General features: G+C 40.4%; 2 protein-coding genes across 4 annotated transcripts in view; both read right to left on the bottom strand.

Moving 5' to 3' along the window:
- Window positions 1–109: 109 nt before the first annotated feature.
- On the bottom strand, window positions 110–19,683 carry LOC122350421 (solute carrier family 12 member 2-like). Of its 3 annotated transcripts, XM_043246865.1 has the most exons (26): window positions 19,127–19,683; window positions 14,932–15,054; window positions 13,764–13,839; window positions 13,595–13,690; window positions 12,593–12,732; window positions 12,409–12,519; window positions 12,120–12,228; window positions 11,913–12,040; window positions 11,297–11,381; window positions 11,066–11,217; window positions 9,110–9,217; window positions 8,334–8,457; window positions 8,145–8,246; window positions 7,913–8,068; window positions 6,188–6,287; window positions 5,991–6,102; window positions 4,926–5,066; window positions 4,731–4,837; window positions 4,578–4,651; window positions 4,344–4,484; window positions 3,430–3,552; window positions 3,222–3,333; window positions 2,207–2,293; window positions 1,995–2,130; window positions 918–985; window positions 110–841 (listed from the first exon to the last, which is right to left on the bottom strand). In XM_043246865.1, the coding sequence occupies exons 1-26, from the start codon at window positions 19,553–19,555 to the stop codon at window positions 706–708; spliced, it is 3,276 nt and encodes a 1,091-aa protein (XP_043102800.1). In that variant the 5' UTR covers window positions 19,556–19,683; the 3' UTR covers window positions 110–705. The 3 variants fall into 3 exon arrangements, with proteins under 3 accessions (XP_043102800.1, XP_043102801.1, XP_043102802.1); XM_043246866.1 differs by lacking the exons at window positions 11,913–12,040; window positions 12,120–12,228; window positions 12,409–12,519; XM_043246867.1 differs by lacking the exons at window positions 11,297–11,381; window positions 11,913–12,040; window positions 12,120–12,228; window positions 12,409–12,519; window positions 12,593–12,732.
- A 1,673-nt stretch (window positions 19,684–21,356) lies between these two features.
- The window catches only part of LOC122350422 (GRAM domain-containing protein 2B), a 10,647-nt gene continuing 9,962 nt past the window's right edge, over window positions 21,357–22,041 (bottom strand). The window contains exons 13-14 of the mRNA XM_043246868.1: window positions 22,015–22,041; window positions 21,357–21,673 (exon numbers count right to left, since the gene is read on the bottom strand). The exon at window positions 22,015–22,041 is cut by the window's right edge and continues 55 nt beyond it. Coding sequence (XP_043102803.1) covers window positions 21,626–21,673; window positions 22,015–22,041 — 75 coding nt within the window. The 3' untranslated portion in view covers window positions 21,357–21,625. The remainder of the gene's footprint in view (window positions 21,674–22,014) is intronic.

Below are 22,041 nucleotides of genomic sequence, written 5' to 3'. Positions count from 1 at the left end.
TTTTGAAATAGCAAAACAAGTACAAATATCCATCAGTGTAGTATGAAAGCAAGACTTCTTATTTTAGATTAAACTTCCGAGACGGTGTAAGAAAACACAAACGATAGCGTTAAAATCAGGGCCATTTATTTAATGCATTGCATCTTTCCACGTCTCTCTCTCGTCTAGAACAGCGCTGCTTTGGCACAGAGACATCTGCAGACCCACTTTCTCCAGAATGATCAGAATTAGTAGGTTCTTAGTAAATCAAACAGCAGCCAGAACAGACGGCGTTTGAAGAAGCGATGAAGATGAGCTCAAACGCAGCTTCTGTTCAGAGCGAGGCAAGAAACTCGTTTCAGGCTTGGCGGTGAAAAATGGCATAAAAAAGACTTTTATCCTCAGCGTGTTAGTGCAAACATTGACATTAAATAGTTAGCTCACCCCAAAATGAAAATGTTGTCGTCATTTACTCTGTTTCTGTTTAACGATATTTCTGCTGAATCAAGTGAATGGTGACAGAAGATTCATTTTAAGGTGAACTGTCCCTTTAAATTTATTTCAAGCGTCCTTTTATTGCTCGCTTTTGAGGTAAGTGTTGTTACGATATAAACAAATAAACTCCAACTGGTTATTTCAGCTCGCTATATTAAAAACGCTGTCAGTCGATTTGAACAAATCCGGCCAATGTACAAATGCACTGATTGTAACACAGTCATGTTCTCTTCACGAGTAGAAGGTCAGCACGCTCTGATGGTTTCCTCGGACGAGAAGAATCGGCGGCAGGTCTTTAGAGAGCGTGTCCAGCCAGGTCATGTACAGAGCGCTGGACACCGTCCCCTTCCTGGCGAGCGGCATGGTTCTGTCAAACCCAAACGAATCAGATGAATCCAGGCATCCGTGTGCTTCTCAAGGCTCACTAGAAGCGCTTTACTTACATGACGATGAGGTTGGCTGTGCTCGAGTGTTCCTTCAGGAGCTCGTTGAGTCTGATCTGACGATTCGACTGCAGGAAAGAAGAGCAAGCATCGATGTCACTTACACGCCGGAGCCGCTTCAGAACAGAGCAAGCATGCACAGACAAAGCTGAAATTCTTTTAGCTCGACCACCGTGTTTTTAGATGCTTCTAGATGCTTCGTGTTCTTCGTATCTCTTCGTATAACATGGGGATTCTCTAAGAAGCTGCACAAATATGTTGCCAGTTCAAGCGTTTTGTTAAATAACTTTATACTGTACAGTGCTTTGATGCAACCTGTGTTGTTAAAAGCGCTATATAAATAAAAATGATTGATTGATTGAATTAGGGATGGGAGCTGCGTAGGGATTTCACTTTGTTGAGTCTCAGACGTGTTTGTTTCTGTGGCTGTAATTGTGACTTTTTTCTTGCACTCGAGAGTCTGCATCTCACAATCCTGACCTTTTTTTAATCAGAGCTGGCCAAAATAAATGCGATCGACTGACACTCATTTCCAAGAAATAAATTCACACCTGAAGGATGTAGCTAACCGTGCCATTGCTTTTCTGCGTTTTTCTAGAAAAAAGCCTTTCTCTCCCTCGGAACTGAGCTCATTTCTGAGAATAAGTGGCTAAAGCGGGCTTCCGTAGGGTCTTTTTGATGAATTTATTCAAAAGAATCAGTTCTTAAGAGTCATTTGTTCATTTGGTCATTATGTGTGCAACTAGTGAGAACTGATGTGTGTTATTTTGTGGTATTAAAGTTTCTAAAAGCTGAATTAACTAAAGCATCGTCTCTAAAAAGTGAATAGAGTAGCACCGTCTGAGTTTTACTGTGATGCTTTGTGGACATTTAAGATCAAATCATCGTGAAAATCGATCGGTTCCAGTATATTTTCTTTAAACAATGAGACCTGCGCGATGAAATAACGCTGGTTATGCTGTGCTCTGAAGCTGTCTTTGATCAGTTCTCACTGTTCAGATGACACAGTACAGACATAATGGGACTGAGACATGCCAAGCTCCGTATCAAAGTAATACGAGAGCGCCGGATGGAAACCTTGGCCCTGTAGAGCTCCAGCTCATTATCTGTGATCCTCCAGGGTTCTTCAGCCTTCAGCTTCTCAGCGGCTTCTTGCTCCATGTCGTCCTCCTTCAGTCTGTACGGCTCGATCATCTCCTCAAACATGTTCTTGCTGAGCACAAAAATCAAACAACAGCTGTTTCTTGTGGCAAAACATGCTCATTATTAGCCGACGGATCCAAACCTACTTGTGCTTCTTCGGCTTAGTGTTGATGTCTCCGAGAACAGTGATGTCAGAGAAGTCGATCCTGAACTTACTGAGCAGCGCCGCCATTCTGAGACAGAACAGAAACCTTCAGCTTATTTTCAACTATTTACCAGCCAGCGCTGTCAGGTGATTAATCGCATCCAAAAGAAACGTTTTTTCTCTACATAATATATGTGTGTGTGTGTGTGTGTGTGTGTGTGAATCTTTATGATGTATATATAGATACACACAGATGCATATAGAAAAGCATCTTATATTGGTGTATTAAATATATTTATGTGCTGTGAAATGATTAATCGTGATTAATGTCCAAAATAACTTTTCATATGTATATATATAAATACTCACATACAGTATATATTTAAAAAAATTATATATATATATATATATATATATATATATATATATATGTATATATATTTATATTCATATAATTTATATTCTAAATATTTATATTCTATATATATATATATATATATATATATATATATATATATATATATTTTTTTTTTTTTTTTTTTTTTTTTTCTTAAATACATATACATGAATGTGTGTGTCCTAATGTATACATTATAATTATACACAGACATACCATGTAGACAAAAACTTTTATTTTGGATGCATTTAATTGAGATGGTTCAATAGCACTAATAAATATATGCATAAAAATACATGCATATATTTAAAAAAATTACATAAATAAATCATATATATATATATATAAACAAAAACTTATTTTGAATGTGATTAATTACAATTATATAATAAGTATTATATATAAATATGTTGAATATACCAATATAAGGCATTTCTCTAAATTAAATACATGCCTCTGTGTATTTATATACGCATAATAAATATACACAGTACACATATTCTGTAAACAAAACCTTTTATTTTGGACACACTGACTGAATTTGTTTCTCAGGATCTAAAGACGAAAGGATTGCTTTCTTTAGAAAACGAAGCAGAAGGAATGAAATGCGTTTACTCACGCTCTGCGGTCGTGGTCAATCCTGTTTATCTTTCCTCCGATGAACACACGGATCTTGCAGTCGCACCATTTCTTTTTGTTGGTTAGCAAATACGGTATTAACAGCGTCAAGCCTACAACGAGTAACCAGTCACAGTGTCATTTATTAAAGCTACAAACTCTATAATAAAGGCTAACGTTCAATCATAAAACTAACAGAAACTCTTTACCTCCGTCGTCAAACAGCCACCAAACATCAATGGTTCCTTTTCTCTGTTTCTTCTGGAACTGCTGACTGGCGGCCAGAAGTTTCTCATCCGCGGGACTAAGATGCACCGGAGGCTTCTTGGTGTCTGAAATCACACATGCATCGTTAGAGAAGAGAAATTCATTAGACTAACATGACTAACAAAGCTGTTTCATCAAGAGTGCATTCAACACAGTGTTCTGAAGAAAACAAATCTGCACATTCATGCATTGAAGGAGATTCTGACGCAACCGACAAAGACTTGACTAAAGCCTCTAATCTTACTCTCATCGCAGGAACATTCATTAAAGAAATAGTTTCACAAAGTAAAAATTTGCGCACCATCAAGTCATCAGATCTGGAGAAATGTGTCTCAGTAATGGAAGTGAATGGGTGCCGTCAGAATGAGAGTCTGATGAAAACATCACAAAAATCCACAGAGCTCCAGTCCATCAGTAAACAACCGGAGAAGACAAAAGATCAAACTAATCCAGACCTTTATATCTAAAATACCATATAGTTTTTGCATCTTCTGTTGTCTTTCACATCAAATTGCAGCCACATATTTGTTTAGAGCCGTTTTGGATCGTTTTGTCTTGTAAACACCACTTGATCTGTGCGGATATCTCTCCTGATTCAGACCAGAACACTCTTTCACTGGAGGAAGCGTTATTATGGATTACAGACTCGTGTTCGTGCTAAAAACGTCTTTTGTCTTCTCCAGATGTTAACTGATGGACTGTGGTTTATTGTGATGTTTTGACGGCACCCATTCACTGCAGAGCATCGACCGCAGACACACAGATCTAACGGAGAAACACTCTCGTCCTGATCTTGGATGTTCTGAGGGTGAACACATTTATAGGTTTTGTGGATCTTTTAAAATGTGCAGCTGACCTCTGAAGATGAGCGGGCTGCTTTGACAGCTGGTGGATTTAGATGACGGTTTTGAGGAATCGCTGTCGAAGTCTTTGATGTTGATGGACACCAGGAGATCCTTCATTCCAGGAGCTTTCTCCTGCGAGGTCTGAAATTCGTCTGAAGAAAGACCAACAGAAGCGGAGTTAAAACTGCTGATGAAAAGAATCAAACCATTAACACCTCAGCCCGCTTTTGACCAGGAACCTCGACCTTGAATGTGAGAGATGTCGAGACCTTCCTTCAGTCTCAGGAGAACCACCCCGAACTGCAGGTCGAACGCATCACTGAAACACAGCCGTCAATCAGATGAAGATTCAGTCCTTTAAGATGAAGACATGAAGAGCATCACACAGTCAGACTCACTGGATGGAGTTGATGTAGGTTTCCACATCCTTCATCTCACCGTCCCTCCAGTTGTTCTTAAAGCCGAGCACCAGTGTGTTGGGTTTTAGGCGACCCAAGCCGGCGGTCTACAAATCGCAACAAGATCAGTTTTAAAGGAGTTCTGATTCAGTTCGTCACATGAGCTCTTTGTTATGCAGTCGGTCAGACTCTGACCTGCAGGAGATACTGGGCTCCCTGTCTGAGATCATCGGCGAACACTGGAGTGTAAAAGGCCTTGATCCGGGTCTTCAGGAGCCAGCGCTGATAACGGACCTGCTCGTTCATCATGTCCTTATAGTTCGGCCTACGGTATCCCTGCAGGAAAATGCGAGTCTCTTCAGGTTTTTTAAGCTCAAATTAGGACTTTTTTGGCCCCAGTTTCACAGACGGGGTTAGCTCAAGCCAGGACTAGGTCCTAGTTTAACTAAGGATTTTAAGCAGCTTTTATAAAAGTACCTTAGACGGAAACGCCACAGGTGTGAATAATGAGACTTACATTTTCAGGATACATTTTTTGTCAAAACAGTTTAAACATGCTGTCGTTTTTGTCTGGGACTAGCCTTAAGCCTCGTCTGTGAAACCAAAAGGTTTAAAAGAGTGAACACAATATTAGTTGACTAGTGCACTGTCTATAGTAACATATTAAACCGTAAAATCACTGTAAAAAGCATGATTTACAGTTTTCAACATAAGCAAAAAGCTTGTTACACTTCACATTTCAGCCTTTATGCCATTTTTTTGAGTGAAAAGTATTCATTATTGTATTAATTAAACAATTATCAATAAATTATTACATTTATAAGAAAACATAAATACATTTTACTCAGATTCAGATTCATTATCTTCCCATCGGTTTTACAGATTTGTGTGCTGGGGAAAAGATGGGTGGATTTTTACACTGGTCTGAACAAAAAACAGCAGACGGCATATTAAAAAATGCACATTAATTCTCTGTCAGCAGGTGATGCATTAATAACAGGAGATATACACTCATTTTTATTCAGTCAAACCATAGTCTTTTGAAGTTTAATCGTCACATTGAGCCATATCACAATTCTGGTCTTTCCGTGCCCATATTTACGACCTCTTGAATTCATAATTAAGATTTTCTTGTACAATTACATATTTTTGTAAGGCCTTTAGATTTGAAACAATTAAATGTAAGACTTGTGGACGAGTGCATGCTTGGTTGTTTAACTGCAAAGATAATGTGTCAAATATTCATAAAAAATGACGTACCGTGCGCACGTGGCCACAAACCATCAAGCCCACGTCTTTAGTGAAAGCATGCACCAGATACAGCAGAGCCGGTCTTGAGTTTGGGTATCCGGACATCACGAGACACTGAGGCCTGTGGGGAAACGATTTCAGAGAGGTTTTATAATCTCACTGTCTAGAGTCACGTAAGACAGCGTCAGCATCGGTGGGTGGATCACCTGAAGTTCTTGATGTGATCTTCAACCCCAGTGAGATGCAGACTGTGAGTCAGTGCCTGATTGTACATCAGCGCTTGTGTCGACGAACCCCAGTTCACATCTGCAGCAGAAAGAGGCATCCTGACAGTTAGTTATGATTTAGGACTTAAAAGCACAAGGTGATACCACTTTTATACAAAGGAACAGTTCACTCAGAAATGACAACCTTCACAAGATTCTTTCTTGTGAGGAACATAAAAGATGTTTTGAAGAATTTTGGCAACCCAACGGTTTCCTTTGACTTTCATATTAGAGGAAGAAAATACCATTTAAAATATCTTATTTCATGTTCAACAAAAGAAAGAAATTCAACACGAGGGTGAGTAAATAGTGTCAGAGGTTTCAAATTTAGAGTGAACTATGCCTTTATCATGAACTACAATTACTTGCATGCATTTGGAAGATGCTTTTATCCGAAGAAATGCTGCATTTAATAAATGCATTTGATCAGTTCCATAAAGCTAACATGAACAAATACATTCATTAAGTGCATTGCATTAGTCAACGTAAACTAAACATTAACCCTATATATTTTATAAGGGTGTATTATTGATCCTATTGTTGATAATAATATGTATATTTTTTTACTTTAAAAAAAAAATCATAATATCAATCTTATTAATAACAATTAATGTATATATGTCTTTATATATAACTTTTAAAAAAATGTATATCTTTTTGCAAACAATTCATATGTTCTATTATAATCCTGTGGGTCCGCTGCGTTCTCAATACCTAGAATATCAAAATCAACAGCGGGCGGCAGATCCTTTTCCTATCTAGCACCTAAACTCTGGAACAATCTCCCTAACTCTGTTCGGGAGGCAGACACACTCTGTCTGTTTAAATCTAGATTAAAGACACATCTTTTTAACTTAGCCTACACATAACACACCAACACACTTTTATTATTCAAATCCGTTAAAAGATTTAGGCTGCATTACTTAGATTTGCTGGAACCGGGAACACTACTCATAAAACACGATGTACTTGTGACATCGTAAAAAGAATGGCATCTACGCTAATATTAGTCTGTTTCTTTCTTAATCTGTCTCTCAGTTTGTATCCAGACTAGATGGTGGATCAGCACCCAGAGATTATGTTCAGAGACCAGAACACCTAGATGAGGCCCGTGGACAGATCACCGGAACCAGAGACACACACACACACACGCACGCACACACACACACACGCACGCACACACTAAGTCATTTACACTACCTGACACAGCTGCGTTTAAAATTGAACTGGAAGTTAAGTGCTGGGCGTCCGGTCAGAGGAGAACTGACCCCAACTGAGTCTGGTTTCTCCCAAGGTTTTTTTTTTTCTCCATTCTGCATGGATGGGGTTTCGGTTCCTTGCCGCTGTCTCACTTAATTTCTAGAGATTATCATTGATTTGATTACAGCATTTAATAACAACCTGTCATTATACATCCCTATCATTGTATTCTCCTGTCTCATACTGTTCAGTGCTTTGTTACAACTTGTATTGTTAAAAGTGCCATATAAATAAAAGTGACTGATTAATTGATTGATATGTGCATTTTTCACTCTTTTTTAAATTTAAAAAAAAAAATGCACATTATCAATCTATTTGCGAAACAATTCACATGTGCTTTGTTGATATACAGCTACGCCTGGTAGAGCGTGATCACACAACAACAGAAACGAAGTGAAAGCGGACCTGGTTTCTTGTAGCTGACGTAGATGTAGAGCGCCAGGACGATGACGTTGGTGAGGAGCGCCGCCCACCAGTTGATGACGAACATCACCACGCAGCACAGAACGGCTCCGGCCAGCGACACCCACTTGTTGTAGTACTTGAAACTCGGACGCCAGCCTGTTCAGACGCAAATCTCTGAATTACTCACCGCACTGACTGAAACGTCACGCTCGTTTTCAGATGCATCACTTGCCTGGGGAGTTCGCCAGCGACGCGTGGAAGACGGAGAAATTGATCAAGGCGTAAGAGGCCAAGAAGAAGTTGGAAATGATGGGAGCGATGATGTTTAACTCAGCTGAAACACCAACACGCTGGGTTTTAGACACAGTCGCTGTCATCAGCGTATAAACCGGTCAGTCACATTGATTGGAGTGTACTTTACCGATCAGGATGAAGGCCAGGCCGATGATGAAGGTGAGGACGTAAGCGCGCAGGGGCTCTTTGTTCTTCCCGTATCCTTTGGCAAACACATGCATCCCTGGGTAGATTTTATCCTTACACAAGGCCTACAAAACCACACGCGTTAAACACATCCATCGGAAACCAAACAGACACCTTCGGCATTTCTCACACCATCACGGTTTACTTGCTTTAGTTTAGAAAATGGTGTTCAGCAGCCGCCATCTTGATAATGTCAGATAACTTTGTCTGTAATGAATTGTGTTCGATAGCTGTCCGCGGTTACGTTTAAGAACGCAATTACATAAAACCAGTTCAACTCAAACTATTGGTGGAAATAGTGGTGGAAAAAACGCTTGTGTTAGAAATGAAAGAAAAACACTTTAGCAAAACATGCTGAAAACACAAAGTGTGAGGAAATCAGACAGGATAAATGTGTTTTTCTCGTGCTATTCACGTGAATTATTTCTCATCAGACCACAGAGCCGTAGAAACCAGAGATTCAGCGTGCTTCTGTTCATCTTCACAAAGAGAAATCAACTGAAGCTGTGTGCGTTAAACCAGATCTCCTGCTCGGATTCTATGACCTCAAATAGTTCTGCCTTTTAAAACTTTATGGAATTGTCTAAATTTGGTCTGGTGTGAATGAAAACTGGCCAAACACCCAAGATTCAGCTCTGGACACCTGACGTCTGAACTACACGATACCGTTCAAGCAAAGTCAAAGGAGTTTTCGAGGAGGTGTGTTAGTGACCTGACCTGGAAGACTTTGGGAGCGCTGACCAGAGACGCCAGCGCCGATGAGAGCGTAGCGGAGAAGATCCCGGCCGTGATGAGCGGCCCGAAGCCGGACACTAAACTCATCACCTGAAACATCATGAACATCCTGCGTTACGACTAACACACCAGAAAAACAAAGGGTTACTTTTAACCCTCACTCGTCACATGAGGAGGTGAGACGCAACATTCACACACTCACACACACACACACACACACACTCACACACACACACACACACACACACACACACACACACACACACACACACACACACACACACACACACACTTACACACACACACACACACACACACACACACACACACACACACACACACACACACACACACACACACACACACACACACACACACACACACACACACACACACACACACACACTCACACACATTCACACACACACACACACACACTCTCACACACACACACATTCACTCACTCACTCACTCACTCACACACACACACACACACTCAGACACACACACTCACACACACACAGACACACACACACACTCACACACACACACACACACTCACACACACACACACACACACTCACACACACACACACACACTCACACACACACACACACACACACACACACTCACACACACACTCACACACACATTCACTCACACACACACTCACTCACACACACACACACACACTCACACACACACAGACACACACACATTCACTCACACACACATTCAGACACACACACACTCACACGCACTCAGTCAGATCAAAGTCCTACTCCAAGCACTGAAGAAAATACATGCTATTTCTTGTGTTAATTGTTTATTCTTACATGTTTGGTACCATCTGCTTCCATTGGACTGTTTTTGAATTAAATCTTTTCGTTAGAAATAATTCATTCCTCTGCCTCTTATTTTTTCCTTACAGCATGGTCAGATTGGTCTGTTAGCATATTTTGGCGTCTTTGTAAAGTCTCACTCATTTGTTTGTTTTTTAATTCTACACTTTTAACTAATATTAAGGGTTAAGTTCATTACAACGATGGTTTACTGATTTCAGTCTATATACCGTAGTGGCTATTGATATTTTTGATATTTTATACTATCATACGTCCCCAGACTCATCAAACCTTTAGATTTTGGCTGTCTGAAATCACTGGAATGATTTGACTGAACTATACAAAATATGAAATATAAGAATGTGCATATTTACATAAAATATATGGTACTTTTAAAGATAAAAAGAAATCACAAAACAAATTAAGTTTTTGGGGGTTTTTTCAAATAGGATCACAGCTGAGAGCTTCATGCCCAAATGAATTAAGGTTTGTTATGATTGAGGGTTAAATTACAAGGAAAAATCTCCCAGCATTCCATGGATTTATTTGTGGTTTATGTCATTCAATAAATCTTTGAGAGCAGACCACAAACACACATAACATGTTGTCTTTTCCATTACACCACTGATTATTGTGTTTGTTATGATCGGACCATATCTGTCTGAGATACAACTATTAGAAAATCTGGAGTCAGAGGGAGAAAAATATATAGAAATATTGAGAAAAGTTGTTCAAATGAAGCTCTTGGCAATGAATATGACTAATCAGAAATAAAGTTTTGATGTATTCACGGTAGAAAATGTCCAAACTATCTTCATGGAACATGATCTTTACTTAAAGAATAGAAAAATTGATATTTTTGACCAATGAAATATTGCTGCACTGCAAAAAATATATATTTTCAGAAAAAACGAGTCAAAGTGAAGCGATTTTTTGCTTACAACAAGTGAAATAATCTGCCGGTGGAGGAAGCAATAGAACAGAAAACAACGTTTAGCTTACCTCATTGGCAGTTAGTTATATATATATATATATTAGGGCTGCGTGTGTGCTCCAGGGACACATGTGATGATAATAATAGTGTCCGTCACACACCTGGAAGTCGTTCTGAAGGCCGTACTTGCAGTCTCCCTCTCTGCAGATGGAGAAGTCGTATCCCAGCGTGCAGGCCGCATCCGTGCAGTTCTCCAGAGAGCCCACTACGGTGTCGTTATCATCGCCCGTGGCGTCCCTCACGATGCACGAGCCTGAAAACACGGCAAACGCACAACATCACGCCCGATCCACGCGTCTAGAACCAGAGGAGAAAGAGCGGCGCTCAAATACCGTTGGAGACGGCCACGGCGATGTAAACCACTCCAGTGATGAGGATCGCCAGGAGAGTTCCTTTAGGAATCGCTGACTGAGGATCCTACGGGGAACAGATCAGCCCTGATGAGATCTGACGACCGACAAACCTTCAACATTACAGTGGAGAACGGCTGATGATTCAGAACGGAAGAAAAGTGTGACCCCACGCTGAAAAATACCCATTCTCTTGGTGTTTCGGCTTTGGTTTCTAGCATGAACATCTCAACGTTCTCGAATCTGGACCCACAAACAAGAAAAATAATCCTGCTAATCCTTACTGTTACTGACATTCTTGCTTGTTTTAAGCAAAGACAAGCCTTAATATCTTAAATCATTTGAACTGCACAGGACAGAACAATACATTCTATGGGTCAAAGTGGTGAAATTTTATGCCAAAACTCATTAGGATATTAAGTAAAGGTCGTGTTTTATGAATATATTCTGTAGAGTTCCTGCTGTAAATGTATCAAAACATATCTCCAGTCCGGTCCTAGCAAACCATGCATCAGTCGAAAGATTATCTGCATCGATCTTTCAGAGAAGATGCTTCTTCTATGGTGCGATTTTTAAGCGTGGGAGTAAAGATCCTCACCGCCAGGTCTCCTGAGATATTGGCTCCTGCTAGGATTCCCGTGGCGGCCGGGAAGAAGATAGCAAAGACGGAGAAGAAGGTTTCGTCGTCTCTGAAGTCCGGACCCATGTTCTCCATCATTATAGCAGCTTTGAGACACACAAACACAGAGATGAATCTGTCCGTCCAGCGGTCATCAACCATCACAGATGAGGAGAGAGCACCCACTGTTATAACCGAAGAAGCCTTGAGGTTCCTTAGACTTCACGGGGATGAAAGATCCGATGAAGTAGTTACAAATAGCCGCCACGAGGATCACCAACAACACAATCTGAGCCTGTCGGAGACATCACGTGACTCACACAAACTCACTTTGTCCTCACTTTCACGCTAAATGCGATGCATCCTTCACGTGCATGGTGTTATTTTGTGACTAATCCTGATGATACATGTTTTTAAAAATGCTTAGGCTTCTATTTTAAGACGTATAACCGTCAGAAAGCAGGAGCATGCTGACCTTTGCCTCCCACTCCATCCCAGCGACGGAGATGCCCAGGAGTAAGATGACGGTGAGCGTGCCGACGATCCTGATGTCGTTGATCTCATCCGTCATGAGAGCGTCTACACTCTGACGACATCATAAAGCGTTACGAATCAAGCCATAGGGATGAGATACGTCATCGTCATCCGCACGTACTCACATCCAGAAGTTCAACGACAGTTTCTGCGAAGCCCACGACGTACATGGCCACAGCGACGGCGTTGGCGAACGCAAAGATCAGACCGATGGATCCTCCGAACTCCGGACCCAGACTCCTGGAGATCAGGTAGTACGCTCCTCCTGAAACATCCGTCGCAAAACGACATAAACATCAATAACAACGGCGCAAAAATAATGCACCTGTAAACGAATAAATGCATTTAAAAAATCAATCCATGTACGTTTTCTCTGTTCAAAAGACAAAAGCATGCAAAAAACAACAACAATAAATAAATTCAGTGTAAATTTCCAGCAAAAAAAACAAACAAAGTTTTATGCTGCATTTTTCTTTCACAAAGAAAAAATGTAATCACTACACTCCATGCAACTTTTTATTCAATAAACCGTAACGTTAAATAGAAATATAATAGATATGATCATAAAAGAGAGCACATCATTTACCAATGCGTTATGTATTGACAAATAAAAGTCTGATCATTTGCAAACAATTTCATTATTTATTAGAGTGGAAAAAAAACATTATTTAAAACATTTAAAACTCAGATATGCTTTTAATGCAGGCTTATTGAAATCTTTATTTAGAGTATAAACCTCAAATAATAAGTGATTTAGAGGAATATAAGCATAATGGAGTTAGAGTTATAATATAATACGTGACATAAAAGCTGTATTAGGGTCATTTTTTAAATAGATTTTTATGCATTTCTGAATAAATAAATCATCTCTCCACTGATGTCTGGACAATATCTGTCTGAGATACAACTATTAGAAAATATCTGGAATCTGAGGGACAAAAAAAATACATAAATATTGAGGAAATCTCCTTAAAAGTTGTTTAAATGAAGTTCTCAGCAATGCATATTACTAATCAGAAATGAACTTTAATATATTCACTATAATAAACGTACAAAATATCTTCATGGAACATGAACTCAATGTCCTAATGTTTTTTGGCATGAAAGAAAAATCAATAATCACTGACCTCCGCGCACGAAGCCGTTGGTGGCGATGGCCGAGGTGGAGAGTCCGGTGATGGACGTGACCACGATAGCCATGAGAATGATGGCACAGGACAGAGCTGCAGGGAAAGAAGAAGACAGCGTGTGACTGAGCGAGCCGAGGAGCTTCAGTGCTGCTGGACAGGATCGTACCGATGCCCGCCTGACCCACGATCCACGACATCCGGATGAACAGCATCACTCCCCAGATGTTCAGCATGCATCGGACCTGAACACAAGCATCAGCACAGAGAGGGTGTTACACACACACACACACACACACACACACGGGAATCTGACACAGCAGTTAAAGTGCTCTGTTTTCACACACTCAGTATACTACGTCATTCTTTAGTGCTTCTTAAGATTAACTTGATACTCAACTTGTGCTTTTAATACACTTTCTCTGTATTTCAGAAATGTTTTTAGTTAGCACTTCAACAGTACACTAGTGTGCGTGTGTGTGTGTGTCTGTTTATGTGAGTGTGCGTGTTTGTGTGAGCGTGTGTGTTTGTGTGAGTGTGTGTGTGCATGCATGTGTGCGTGTGTGTGCATTTCTCTGTGTGTGAAAGTGCTTGCGAGTGCGTGTGTGTGTGTGCACATGTGCATGTGTGTGTGTGGTGTGCTTGCAAGTGTGTGTCAGTGTGTGTGTGTGTGTGTGTGTGTGGAAGTTCTTGTAAGTGCGTGTGTATGTGAGTGCATGTGTGTGTGTGGAAGTGCTTGGGGGTGTGTGTATGTGTCTGTGAGTGCATGTGAGTGTGTGTGGAAGTGCTTGTAAATGTGTTTGTTGTGCATGAAGTGCCTGTGCATGTGTGTGTGTGTGTGTGTGTGTGTGTGTGTGTGTGCACAAGTGTGTGTGTGTGTGTGTGTGTGTGTGCAAGTGTGTGTGTGTGTGTGTGTGTGTGTGTGCGTGTGTGTGAGTGTGTGTGTGTGTGTGTGTGTGTGTGTGTGTGTGTGTGTGTGTGTGTGTGCAAGTGTGTGTCAGTGCGTGTGTGTGCCTGTGCATGTGCATGTGTGTTTGTGCACAAGTGTGTGTGTGTGTGTGTGTGTGTGTGTGTGTGTGTGTGTGCATGTGTGTGCTTGTGCAAGTGTGTGTGTGTGGAAGTGCTTGCAAGTGTGTGAGTGCATGTGTGTGTGTGTGCATGTGTGTGTGTGTGTGTGTGAGTGCATGTGTGTGAGTGGAAGTGCTTGCAAGTGTGTGTGTGTGTGTGTGTGTGTGTGTGTGTGTGCATGTGTGTGAGTGTGTGTGGAAGTGCTTGCAAGTGTGTGTGTGTGTGTGTGCGTGCGCACTGATGAAGCAGAGGTCAGAGGTCAGACTGACCAGCACTCCTTTGACCCAGCCGAACTTGACCGCACCGCTCTTGGAGTCGGACACTTCTTTGGGAGAGATGATCTCTGCGGCCGTGAGCTCCTCTCCGTTGGGAAAACCCTCCTCGAACGGCTCCTACACAACAACACAAGAGTTTCATAGAATTACCACAAAGTTGATTTCTCAGAACACTCTTCACCCAAACAAGACGAGAGAGGAAGATCGGAGCATCACAACAGATTTCAATAGTTCTCCACAAATAGAGCTAGAGATGTAAAAATCTCCTTCATGGACTGGTTTAAGTGCTCGTGTAAGAACACGGCCTCGTTTTAGTATCATTTGTGCAACGAAACTTTCAGAGCTTCAACTGTTTTGTAAGACGCCTGAGAGAGATCTTCAGGAAACACACGCACCAGCAAACCAAGACATCTTCATCTGTTTACAGACACTAACAGAACAGAAAAATGAACCCAGTCATTGTTCTTTGTTTGTTGTTGGCTACCATTTGAGTAACTAGTTGTACGAACATGTTAAACTATAGTCAGTGTAGTAAACGACAGACTCATATTCCCAAACAACACTTTCATTTTCTATGAATATGCACTTGTTTTGATGATGTCTGTTCAGTGATTCCCGAACGATTCGCTGAACGATTCATTTTTCCGAACTCCTCCGGTGATTGGTCGATTCGACTTAAAGCAACACCTAGCGGTGAAGAATGAATCTGCATTTTGATTCAAACCAGTGCAGAAACATCAAGAAGCGGACGGGAAATATGCCAAGGATTGATTCTGACATCTACTTAGAACCGCTTTGGGAGTCGTTTTAAAAATGACTCGTTTCAGTGATTCAACGTCAACTTTTTCTTTTGAGAGAAAATGATTTTATACACTGTGTGCTTTTTTTTCACTTGCAAACAACTTAAGCTACATAAGAAAAAAGTTGAAAGTTGAAACTAAATGTGTTTGTTGTATTTAATTGATTGAAACTGCTTACTTTAAACTAAATTAAATGATTCATTTTTTAAGCGCAGTTTTATTTTAGATTATTTTTCATAATAAATGCATTTTTAATTAATTAGTAAAACCATAGGCTACGGTTCAGTTTGTAAGGGAAGATGTAAAAGTATGTATTTTAGCTACATTTAAATAAAATATTTCCGTTAAAAATTTGTCTATTAATAAAAAAACAGTGACTTTCAGGAAATAATTCTAATAAAACTTTAATATCTAAAGATTACGCAGAGAGATAAAGTGCAAAAAAAGACGTGGGTGTGTAAGAGCAGCGAATGAACACGCGCTGTGTTTGAGTGTGTGACCGGTCCGACGCGGTCAGAAGTGTGTAACCTGTGTGTCCGGCGGTGCTCGGGGGACACTGGGTCTTTGACAGAGACGCGCGGGTCACACGCTGACATTGTGACGTGACCCGGGTCGCTCACGGTGCTGCTCGGACTCAGTGGGTGTGTGAGAGAGACTATTGTCTGAGGACAAGCGTGTGTGTGCGCGTGCGTGTGTGTGTGTCTGTGTGTGTGTCTGTGTGTGTGTCTGTGTGTGTGCGCGTGTGTGTGTGTGCGCGTGTGTGTCTGTGTGTGTGTGTGTGTATCTGTGAGTGTGTGCGTGTGTGTGTGTGTGTGTGTGTGTGTGTGTGTGTGTGTGTGTGTCGTGTGTCTGTGTGTGTGTGTGTGTCTGTGTGTGTGTGTGTGTGTGTGTGTGTGTGTGTGTGTGTGTGTGTGTGTGTGTGTGTGTGAGTGTCTGTGTGTGTGTGTGTGTGTGTGTGTGTGTGTGTGTGTGTGTGTGTGTGTGTGTGTGTGTGTGTGTGTGTGTGTGTGTGTGTGTGTGTGTGTGTGAGTGAGTGTGTGTGTGTGTGTGTGTGTGTGTGTCTGTGTGTGTGTCTGTGTGTGTGTCTGTGTGTGTGTGTGTGTGTGTGTGTGTGTGTGTGTGTGTGTGTGTGTCTGTGTGTGTGTGTGTGTGTGTGTGTGTGTGTGTGTGTGTGTGTGTGTGTGTGTGTGTGTCTGTGTGTGTGTGTGTGTCTGTGTGTGTGTGTGTGTGTGTGTGTGTGTGTGTGTGTGTGTGTGTGTGTGTGTGTGTGTGTGTGTGTGTGTGTGTGTGTGTGTGTGTGTGTGTGTGTGTGTGTGTGTGTGTGTGTGTGTGTGTGTGTGTGTGTGTGTGTGTGTGTCTGTGTGTGTGTGTGTGTGTGTGTGTGTGTGTGTGTGTGTGTGTGTCTGTGTGAGTGTGTGTGTGTGTATGTGTGTGTGTGTGTGTGTGTGTGTGTGTGTGTGTGTGTGTGTGTGTGTGTGTGTGTGTGTGTGTGTGTGTGTGTGTGTGCCAGTCACTCAACTTCAGCCGTAAGAGAAGAAACACACAGATGATGAATCATGAACACTCCCCTCGTACTGAAGCTTGTAATATCACATATATATATAATATCACAGGTGTATTTGTAGCAGTAGACAACGATAGAAGTAAAAACAGTTTTCTTTTGTGCCAGAAGCCATTAATGAAGATGTTTTGCAGACATATCATCAAGACTTAATGTTTTATTAGTAACATGCATGAGTTCCAGAGAGCTGTATCTCAGACAGAAATCCCCTCATCCTGACCAACCAGACCTCCTTCTTCAGACGAAGCATAAAACAGTTCAAAAAGAGTGTTTTCTTTAATGTTGGATTCAAAAAAGAATTAAATGTTGATTTTGAATTCTGTGCCAAAAATGATGACGATATTTGTGTTAGCTACACTTAAGCTATCATCCACATACTATTATAATTTCCTTTTAATTGTTTTTAATTAATGTTTATTTTTTTACTTTTTTTGTATCTTGCATTTTCATTTGAGTTTTACTTTATTAGTTACTGATCACTGGTTTTGTTAGTTATTGTTTAGCTTCGGTTTTATTGTATATTATCAGATTTTTTTTTTTAAAGTTAGCTTTTACTATTTGTTCTGTATTTTATTGTTTAAAATGTTTAAAATCAACATAATACACATAAACTGAGATTATTACACAGTGTTATTTTAGTATTACTCATAATTTGAACTAGTTTTTTTGTATTTTGCATTCATTTTTGTATATTTTGTGGTGTGTTTTTGTTATTTTTACGTTTTTTAAGTTTCACGTTAAACGACATGAAAAAGGACAAATAATGTTGCTTTAGTAACCAACTGATGTGTGTTTCATTTTATTTCAAGTGTGACTTTTTTATGGTTTTGGTCTTAAAAATGACGGCTTTAATTTCAAGCTAGCTAACTTATTAAATGGCATTATTCTGTAAATCTGTTCGCAGTCTTATAGTTTATTGGACAAGTTGTGTTTTTATCATAAACCCACACTAATAAATATTCACTAAAGCGCGTGACAACATGCCCCGCTCGCTGTAACTCAAGCCACATGTAGATCACAGACTACAAGCAATGTACCTGATTACATTTCATTACTTTTAGTACTTTTCTACGTCGAAGTGTGTACGATCAGAGTCCTTCATCACTTTAAAATAAGATTATAAAGAGTTTACTTTAAAGCACAGCCACAACAAATCTGAGCTCGTTCTGAGGTTAAACACAGATGAAAAATCACAAGATATAGCCTACAGTTATGACAGGATTTAAAAAGAAACACGTTTTGCAAAGTCATGAAGCATTTAATGATCGCAAGTGAAACAGCTCACCGAAAAAAAAGCATGCACTTAAACCCAATAATAATAATAAGCATGTGTCCCAAACACTGGTGTCTTATATTTCAAGGAAAGTCGCTGCAATTCAGGAAAGAAATCAATGAAATCTATATTTGCTTGAAAACCCTGCTTGGCATTTTCATAAGTAACTCATTTAATTGCACCGTTTGTTTTTTCTTACTAACTATAAGTTGTTTATTTCGGGTTACACTTTATTTTAAGGTGTCTCTGTTACAGTGTAATGATGAATAAAAGTCACATGAATGAACTGCATGTACTTTACTATATGCTTAGGGTTAGATTTAGAGTTGCTTGCAATGTTGCATTATGAAAATAGGTTTAAACGACATGCCAGTGTATCTGACACTCAGCTGTATATAACACGCTTTAGAGTATCTATACCACGTTTTTATCTGGCGCGCGCGCGCGCGTTCGTGAGATAAACGCATATTATAAAATAAAGCACATCAGCCAATTAAAGAACAGCCCCACGGTCCCGCCGTAACGAGTGTCAAAAGAGAGGAGATCCGCACACACCTTGTCGAGTTCATCGTGGAGCTCGGCCAGCGACGGGCGCAGGAGCTTCTCCCCGAGAGGAGCCTCGGTCTGCCGGTAGAAGTCGATGTTGGGCACCGCGTCGATGGTGTTGTGGCCGAAGGTGCGCAGGTAGTACGTGCTGGAGTGCGTGTCTGAGAAATGACTGAGACCTCCGGTGGACGAGTGCAGGCTCGCCTCGCTCCTCACCGTGTCTCCGTTCACCCCGGAGTCCGGCGCCGCGTCGGTCGGGCTCAAGAAGTTGACGGAGCGCAGCCGGCCCCTGGACTCCTCTCCGGCGGAGGACCGCGCTCCCGGAGGGGTTTTAGGAGCATCCGAGACCGGATCCACCTGGAAGCGGCTCTGAGAGGAGCCCGGGGACCGGAGCGCGGGTTTCTGCGCGGACGGAGGAGACGAGGGCTGATCTGACATGACGGAGGAGACGGAGAATCACGCGTCCATCGGCTCCCGTGGAGACTCGGAGACCGGCGCCGGTTAGAACGACTCCCGTGACCTCCGGCGCTGACTGACAGGCTGCGGGCTCCGGCTGGGCTTCGGCTTTTGTGCTCGCTTGCAAAAAAAAAAAAAAAAAAAAAAAAAAAAAAAAAGGCAGGATCGGGGTCGAAAAAAATCAGTGGATTTCGTCGATGCTCCCGCGTGCGTCATCGCGCGTCTCCAGCGCCGCGTAATTGCGCGCAGAAACACAGATGCGTTTGCTCTTATAACCGAACGATAACTTTTGATAATATGTGTGCATTTGTTTCTGTTAGTTCACAGTGAGTTTACTTTATAATGCTAGACATGTTTGTAGCTGTCATATAGGCTATATGAAGAGTTCATTTACAAAAACAGTTTTATTTTTATTTAAAGATAGCTTGTTTATATTATATTATGTTGAAATGTTTTTATTGTGTTAGCTGTATTTTTGTTTTTATTTCAACCTTATATATATATATATATATATATATATATATATATATATATATATATATATATATACACACATATATATATATATATATATATATATATATATATATATATATATATATATATATATATACACATACATATATATATATATATATATATATATATATATATATATATATATATATATATGATTTTATGAAAATTCTTAAAGAGATATATTAAATGCTGTAGAATTATTCTTCTGTGTTAATGTTAACTAATGTTAATAAATTAAACATGTTTTATATTTTATGAGTATAGCCTAATAATCATTAACTCACAGCGAACAACATATTTTATATTCATTTAATAATACTTTCTTAAATAAAAAAAAAACGAAGCTGTTGAAATGAATGTGAACTAATATAGTTGACTAATGTTAAAAAAATGAATGTTTTGTATGTCTAATGTATTGTTTTAGTTTCTTTGACATGATACATGAGCATTTTATTGAGATTATAATACAATATTTCGTTAATAAAATCTGTTATATTCATATTTTAAATCAATTTTTCTTTTAAAATATTTTATTCTTTTCATTTAAATTTTTAATTTTAATTTGGGGTAGTTTTGGTAATTTTGTTATGCATTGTTAAATTCAGATTTTTTTTTTTTATTTCAGTTAATTCTGTGTAATTTAGGTAGATTGAAGTGTTGTCCAGCTGGCATGCTTTTTTACATTTTATGTCAAATAAAGCTATTTTTTATGTCAATTCAAGTAATGTTTTTAGTCTGTTTCTCACATATTAATTGTTCTATTGACATTTTCAATTTAATGCAAAGAAAAAGTGATTAAAAAGACAGAAGGTGAGGAGGTGCAGCGGCTAAAAAACCTAAACTCCTGTTTTTGGACGAGTAAATAAATGTTTAAATAAAGTACTATAGCGTGTTCCTGAGTTTCAGATGTCAGAAGCCCTTGCTTCACTCGTTCTCATTCCAGTTGAGAGAGAAACAATGGTTTTCTGTGAAGCGGAGCGATGACATTCAGGAACATTAACATACAACACAACACGCTCTTTCACAACCTCACTCTTCACAATGCCCAGCTGAAAGAGATCCTTCGCGGAGCACCTCCTCAAAAGAACATTGTGTTCGGGAGGATCAGGGAAAAGCGTTTCTCTCGGTATCGGCTCGCTCTCGTGTTTCACGCACACCGAGGAGAGCATCTTCTGAACGCCTGCAGGTTGAGCGAATGCTGTCGTGCGTCTTTAAATCACAAGCATCTCAAAACCTTCCTGAGCCATCACCACGACCTCAAACATTCACTCGACGCAAACTTTATTCAGTACACAGTTTTTCATTCACGATTCAGAGTCTGCTCAACACAAAAGATCCTTTCATTTTACACATGCATCTAAAAGCACTGGCTCAGCTTGTATTTGATTGAACGCTTGTATAAAACAGCAAATGAGAACTAGTTCTACCCATGATGGTCTTTTTTTCACAGTACTTGCATTCAAAAGCTTAAAACATTGCGATATTGACCGGAACGGCCGTCGTCTCCGTGGCGTTTCCTCCGAGGGAAGTACCTTAAAGCTCGGACGCGTTCTCCATCAGTCTCTGCAGGTTCCTGTGAATCTGGAAAAGATTGAGGAGCTCGATCATCTTTAGCTATGACTCTATCTTCAGACGCGCTCGCCCCCCAGCCCGAGATCTGGAGAAATCAGCAATGGAAGTGAATGGGTGCCGTCAGAATGAGAGCCGCCAAAATCCACAGCGCTCCGGTCCATCGGTGCGCCTCGGAGAAGACTGCTCCAGCGTTATTGAGACGCTTTTATCAGACTCTCATTCCGACGGCACCCATTCACATCCAGCTGAGGAAGAAACAAAGTCATCCGGATCTCAGGAGGGTGAGAACGTTTTGGGGTTTTCTAGGATCCTTCGAAACGATCCTTCCACTCTGAGGCGTTCTCACAAACCTTTTCCAGCTTCAGGAGACTCGCGGA

Source organism: Puntigrus tetrazona, chromosome 8 (genome assembly GCF_018831695.1).
Source record: "Puntigrus tetrazona isolate hp1 chromosome 8, ASM1883169v1, whole genome shotgun sequence".
NCBI classification, from domain to species: domain Eukaryota; kingdom Metazoa; phylum Chordata; class Actinopteri; order Cypriniformes; family Cyprinidae; genus Puntigrus; species Puntigrus tetrazona.
The sequence above is the reverse complement of the archived record's forward strand: the minus strand, read 5'-3'. Positions and strand labels throughout refer to the sequence as shown.

Excerpts from the sequence above, each read along its gene's own strand:
- LOC122350421 (XM_043246865.1), bottom strand. The coding sequence starts at position 19,555 with ATGTCAGATCAGCCCTCGTCTCCTCCGTCCGCGCAGAAACCCGCGCTC. Across the intron at positions 12,733-13,594 it reads CAACGGCTTCGTGCGCGGAG|GAGGAGCGTACTACCTGATC; the intron begins GTCAGTGATTAT and ends CGGATGTTTCAG. Across the intron at positions 4,485-4,577 it reads CGACATCTCTCACATTCAAG|ACGAATTTCAGACCTCGCAG; the intron begins GTCGAGGTTCCT and ends GTCTTTCTTCAG.